The sequence below is a fragment of the Bidens hawaiensis genome, unplaced genomic scaffold, assembly GCF_021521415.1.
Source record: "Bidens hawaiensis isolate Kalapana, Puna unplaced genomic scaffold, B.hawaiensis_p1.1 tig00033281_1, whole genome shotgun sequence".
Lineage (NCBI taxonomy): Eukaryota > Viridiplantae > Streptophyta > Magnoliopsida > Asterales > Asteraceae > Bidens > Bidens hawaiensis.
In genome coordinates, this window is record NW_027495710.1 from 60,376 (window position 1) to 66,573 (window position 6,198).

Consider the following 6,198-nt stretch of genomic DNA (forward strand, 5'->3'; position numbering starts at 1 on the left):
CGTACACGGAACCTCTTCAGCTTCTAGGTCCCAAAGCTTCGTTTTTAGCAGGATTGGCTTTGCTGTTCAAAAGGGGGTTGCGGCGCAGCTTGTTGCCCGTTTGCCTGCCACTTTATTGTAATCGTTTTATAGTAAATTATATAAAACTTCGATTGTGATGGATTCAGAAAGAAAAAAAAAGTTAAGTTAATAAATTACATATTTATAACTTTTCAAAACCTTTTTATTTTGCTTTATCCATAAGTTAAAATCTATAAGGCCTTATGGTTTGTCAAACACCTTATACACCTTATTAACTTTTCAAAAACTTTAAGTTATAAGTTAATGAAAATAAGGAATGCCAAACACCTCCTAATTTGCATACATACACACATGAAGATAACAATACTTAAAAAAGAGTTTTAACATCCTACCAAATGGAGCATTATAATGCTATAATTTTTGGCATGTAACTGTTAGAAAATTAGGACCTGTTAGTTAGCAACATGCAAATCTTGTGATTGATGTTACGGGTTTTTTCGGTTTGCTTTTTTTTTTAACAACTTTTTATTTTTGTCACCCATGAGATTTGATCCCTTACTAATTGAAAAGACAAAGCCTTATCCAACACTTTGACACCATTAGTCCAAAGGCGCTCGGGCACCTAGACTTGATTTATATGGAGTTCATGTCCTAACCGAAGAATCAAAAGTCGAATTCGAACTTAACTTGGTCCACAAATATCTTGGTGAGTTGGTGCCTTGATAGCATGTCCACAAACTACTTGGAGCATATGATACCACCATAGCAATGAGCTAGGTGGTCCTCAATAGTACAGGTCTACGCATAAGGTACCATGCAGGCTATAGCTCTACATTAAGGGGCCACAATGGTCCATGAACTTAGAGCCTATGGTGCTTATGAGATGGTCCATGGCCCATTGTTATCCACTTCTCTCAACCATTTCACACCAACCAACTAAAGACCACATTCAAGCATTCATAACAACCTATAAACATGTAAATGGAAATATGATCATTCAATTCTATTGCCTTCATAATAAAAGAGTACTCAAAACTAACGTAAGTAACAAACCCAGTTCAAGGGACCGATCGGTTAACAGACTAAAAACGAAGTAATTGAGCGCGGGGTGTCACGTTATTGCCAGATATATCAATAGGGTTAAGTAAACCAAGTTATTGCTTGTGCGCTCGCGTTATTTGGTGTCCAAGGCAATTGCTTCAGGAAGGTGAAGCAGCTTATGAGGTGACATCGGGGAGTTCGGCTTAAGAGAAGGCCCGGTTAATCTGCTACTGTTGTTTTCTTTCCAGGCTCCCAGATCCATGATCCCGAGTACTTTTCTCACTTCATTTGCCAACTCTATGACCATGTCATCTTCATGACCTGTTTAACAGAAGTAAAAAAAAAAAAAGCTTTAATTTTTTTGTTATTCAAGCGATCATTTGAAATTTTGTAGTCACGCAATGGTTGTTAAACGATAAGATGTGAAAAAAAAGGCGTTCCAATTTTCTCGAGGGCGTTTTGGAATTAAAAAGTTGTTGTGGGGACAAAGCATGCTGGTAGGACGATCAAAAGATTTAATATGCTTGAAGTGATGGGCATGATAAACGAAAGAGATTGTAATAGAATCTTTTCTTGTTTGTCAAAGATGCCCATCAAGAATGATAAAACAAGAATCTGGTGGAGCAAAAGCAAATAGATAACGAGGGACAAAAAGGTAATTTTAGATGGGATATATGCCCAAAACCCAAAGTCCCTATCATGGATACCAATGAATTTTTCGCAGGACAAACAGAAGTTAAAATGGCCAAAATATGGTATCCACATTATGGGCATGAATAAAGTTGAAAATACTTAAAATGACCATAGTGGAAATTTAAGCAGTCACGCACCAATATCAAACATCGCCTTCTCCAGCAAGAAAATGTAGTCTCGGTTGTTTCCACACGGGCCAAAAGCGGTAGCAATTTGTCTGAAAATGTAAATAAATTAGAAATTGGCCAACAATCACAGATTTAAAAAAAGGTGAATATTACAGCATAGTAATTAGTAGTTATGTTACCTTGCCATATCCTCCAACGGTGCAGGCCCGAGGCAGTACTTGTTTGATTCCTTGTCTGGAGTGGATGTGAAGCTGTAACAAGTAACAAATGTTATTATTACAAAACTTTAGATATGTTGGTTTACACGGGATTGAAATAATCTGTAACAACTTACACTATAACATCTGATAAAGTAGGCTCACCGGTCTCCCCTTCCTAAATCAAGAATTAACAAAAATGTAGACTTTTAGTTATGTGATTAAACATAATGACAAAATGCACATATGAAACTTGGAAGTATCTTAACCTTGAAAGAGTCGACAGTGGTCTTCTTATCGTACTCGCATTCTCTGTTCTCTAAATACTGAAATGAAATTGAATAAATATATAAGTCAGTATAATTAATATAAAAAACTAAAATGTTATGATCCTATTAGATTGAACCTATTTGGAACTATTAACTGTTTTAACAAGAAATAAAGTAAATTCTTGATTTGGCTTCTAAAACTGCATACCTTCATAGCCAATCTTTCCTTCTCTTCACTTCCTTTAACACAATACACAGCTCCCCACTGAAAAAAACAAGAAATTTCAGGTTAAAAAAAGAATATTACTTTCTGATAGCTAATAGTATGATCTGAATTGGCGGTGCTTACACAGATGGCTCCTTCCTTGTATTCAAGTGTGCAGGTCCTTGCAGGATGCTCGGGCGTACCTCTGTGATCAATACATGCGCAACATGATAAAGTATGATTATTTAAACCAACAGAGATGCATAAAAATGAAAACAAGGTTAACACTGTCTGCAAAAATATTTACCAAGATCAAACACACGGCGGTAATCCTTGATGTACCCAATGATTTTCTCATCATACTCAAACCCAGGGTTCCACACCAATGAGCCATATCCAAACACCCGGAAAACCATGATTTGCTACTACTCTTCACAAACTGCAAATTGTTAAAACAGTCAAAAGATTAGTCACACAATTATCATAAATTAACTTTTTTCAAGACAGAGTTGTACATTGAACCATAAACTATTATATCATGTTTTGTATCAATATATTAAAGTAACATATAAACAATCTCATTGACTTTTTTCTTTTTTTTTTTGTGAAATACATCAATTTCCAGATAAAAAATTGGTACCATCTATACAAATTAATAGCAATAGCATCCATTTCAACAATTTAATTAAAAGTACCAGAAAATAAATAATTACTGTTTTTAGGGTTTATAGAAAACCAGCCCTAATCATGAATCATTTCTGCTTTAACTGTAACTTACTAATTCCATAAGTTTTTGTAATAAATAAAATAAAATAGAATACACAGAAAAGTGACTGGAAGTCTGGAAACATATTCATGATTGACTTCAATAATAATAATAATAATAATAATAATAATAATAATAATAATAATATGGAATCCAATCAAATCTATTATAATTTCTAAATTCTCCAATATCAGCTTGTTTGTTTTTTTTTTCATCATTTATAATAATTATTATTATTATTATTATTATTATTATAAATTATCAGCAGAAATTAGTAAAATAAGAATAGATTAAATCATGAATTGATTGAATGCTTACGTACGTAATACGAAGAGCAAAGAGTAATGTGCGCCGCTTAGAGAAGCAGATCGTCAGACGACTTGCAGAAGATGATTGAACGGAAACCTAGGGTTTTGAGGGAATATTCCGGCAAGAATGAGAGGATGGATGACACCTAACTTATATATATATATATGCCGGATAAATGAATGCGGAGATGAATGTAAGAAACAGGCCTATTTATAGAACTAGTATTTACCCACATTATTATTATTATTATGTCATTTCATGGAAGTAACGGATATCATCATCATGATGGATGGATGGTCATGTATGATACATTATTCCTTTTTAATTTAATTTACTTTTTAGATATCTATCTTAACTATGTCGACGTTACTTGGAGCCGTAACATGTGGGTAATTAATGAAAAATAATTAATTTTAATTCGTGCACTAACGAGCCTAGGGTTCAAGTGAGCAGCACCCCTTAAGGGAAGTTTACCGCTGATCGGTGATAATTTGGTCTTTTAATGGAAATCGTCGTCATTATAGGTTATTTATCAACTAAGCATAAGAGGGTTCTTACATTAATATCTATGAATCAGCAATTATAAATTGGCTGCTATAAAACGTCAACTGAAACATTGTGATTATTCTTCTCTTATTCAGTGAATTATTTTAGTGTGTGTCGTCTTTTAATATAACGTCATAATGTGCTAAGGATGCTTAACAAAATTCTCTTATAGTTTTTCATAACTCTTGATTTACATTGGTTTTTCCTATAAATAGAAAAGAATGGTGAAAGATGTGCCACGTAATAATTCGTACTCGTTTTTCAATTTTCACGTGTTGTTTACGAATCCGACAACCAAAAAACATAACAAATTTTAATAACCACTTTTATAAATAAGTAATAATAATAGTATTCGTTTGGTACAATTTAAGACACTTAAAGTTGTTAAATTTTAAGTGTATCATTTGTTTTATAGTAGCCAGGTTCATTTTGTACAAATAAGTGAAAAGAATATACATAATATAGATGATGATGATGATGTGCATGCATGTCAAGTGTCAACCAAAGAATGTGGAGGTTCATTGAACCTGGACACTCATGCGTTTAGTCTTCTTTAAACCGCGCATCCTTCATTGATTACATAATACGTAATGATTATTATAAATTGTTTATTGAATTATATCGAAACAGAAGGCAAGCGGGCAACAAGTTGCGCCGCTACCCCCTTTTGAATCGCAAAACCCAATCTAAAGAAAAAAATATTAAACTTAGTTAAAAAGATATTGATGTTTTACATATTTATAAAATATTAGACAAACTAATTATTATTATTATTGTTTTTTTTAAGAAAGAAATATATTTGGGGCTAGAAGTTCAAGTTTCACATGTGATAAAAAATACGAGGTTTCAGGTTAATTTGGTCAGAAGGTTTCTCATCTATGATGGATTTCCTGGGGATGGAAGGAAGATAGTCAATTGAGTCAGTGATCCAAATGACCGTTAAAAGCACGATTGGGGCTGAATAAAAATTTGTCAAACCCTAATTATATTAATGGATATCTAAATTTCCTATTATTATTAAGTTTGTTTTTATAAGCGTTGCTGTTATTTTTTGTTCGTATTTGTTAATTTCTGATTATGAAACGTTATAAGTATTTGTTGATTTACATTGTGTTGTTATTATTAGGTTTTTTCTTATGTTGTTATAAGTATTTGCTTTTATTTTTTTATTGCTACTTTTGATTTTTTTTTAATTATTATTAAGGTTTTTTCTTTGTAATTATAGAACATTGCTTACGTAGATAAGGATTATAGTTGATATTGTTTCTTACATGAACATTTCCATATATATGTTATATATTCAAACCTTGTCCAAAAAGTATTTATTAAACAATATTATTATTTTCAAACTTATTTCGTTTATTCATAAGTTGTTAAACTAGGGTAGACCCAAGTATATGATTTTTATTTGTACAATATATTCAGTGGTATGAAAAACTAAAAACCTTGTTCCCCGTAAATGATATGTTTTATGTGTCCTAGATCCATTGAACCTGGACAATGTATTGTTGATTTGTTTGTTAAATATTGAAAGTAGTTATTGACTATATCCTTTTCTTTTCAAACCCCAAAATCCCAGTGGCAAATTATCATATTGTGCTTGTATTCTCTTTTTTAAATGTAAAGTTGAAAAGAATTAGGAAAGTATAACTTTTCGACATTTATTTCAAATATGAAGAAATGCATAGAAGAAGTAAAATTTGTGTCCTAATTGGAACAAGTGGTTTCTAAAAATGGTTAGCATCTCTCGTTGGAGGGCCCAAACAAAGAGGATCATGACGCTTGGGCTGCGTGTTATGGTGGGGGGTTTCAAAGCCTCGCCACAATGCCACGTCAGCGCCACGTGGGTACTGGGGGCATCGAAGCCCCAGGACATAATGCCCCTCTATGGTGAGGGGCTTCAAAGCCCAACATTTTTCTTTTTTTTATAAAACAAAAAAACCAATACAATAATATATAATACAATAATAAAAAAATACAATAATTCTAAAATACAAAATAAATTAAATAAAAAAACATATAA

The 6,198-nt window shown here is 32.5% G+C and overlaps 1 protein-coding gene across 1 annotated transcript; it reads right to left on the reverse strand.

Moving 5' to 3' along the window:
* Positions 1-999: 999 nt before the first annotated feature.
* On the reverse strand, positions 1,000-2,970 carry LOC143584763 (gamma-glutamylcyclotransferase 2-1-like). The gene is made up of 8 exons (XM_077066735.1): positions 2,864-2,970; positions 2,699-2,777; positions 2,558-2,614; positions 2,350-2,406; positions 2,218-2,258; positions 2,063-2,134; positions 1,893-1,972; positions 1,000-1,383 (listed from the first exon to the last, which is right to left on the reverse strand). Exons 1-8 carry the CDS (start codon positions 2,968-2,970, stop codon positions 1,196-1,198), a joined length of 681 nt encoding a protein of 226 aa, XP_076922850.1. The 3' UTR covers positions 1,000-1,195.
* Between the last annotated feature and the right edge of the window lie 3,228 nt (positions 2,971-6,198).

Coding starts and splice junctions, on each gene's coding strand:
- LOC143584763 (XM_077066735.1), bottom strand. CDS start 2,970: ATGGTTTTCCGGGTGTTTGGATATGGCTCATTGGTGTGGAACCCTGGG. Junction 2,259..2,349: donor CCACTGTCGACTCTTTCAAG/GTTAAGATACTT, acceptor TTCTTGATTTAG/GAAGGGGAGACCGGTGAGCC. Junction 2,135..2,217: donor ACTTTATCAGATGTTATAGT/GTAAGTTGTTAC, acceptor TACTTGTTACAG/CTTCACATCCACTCCAGACA.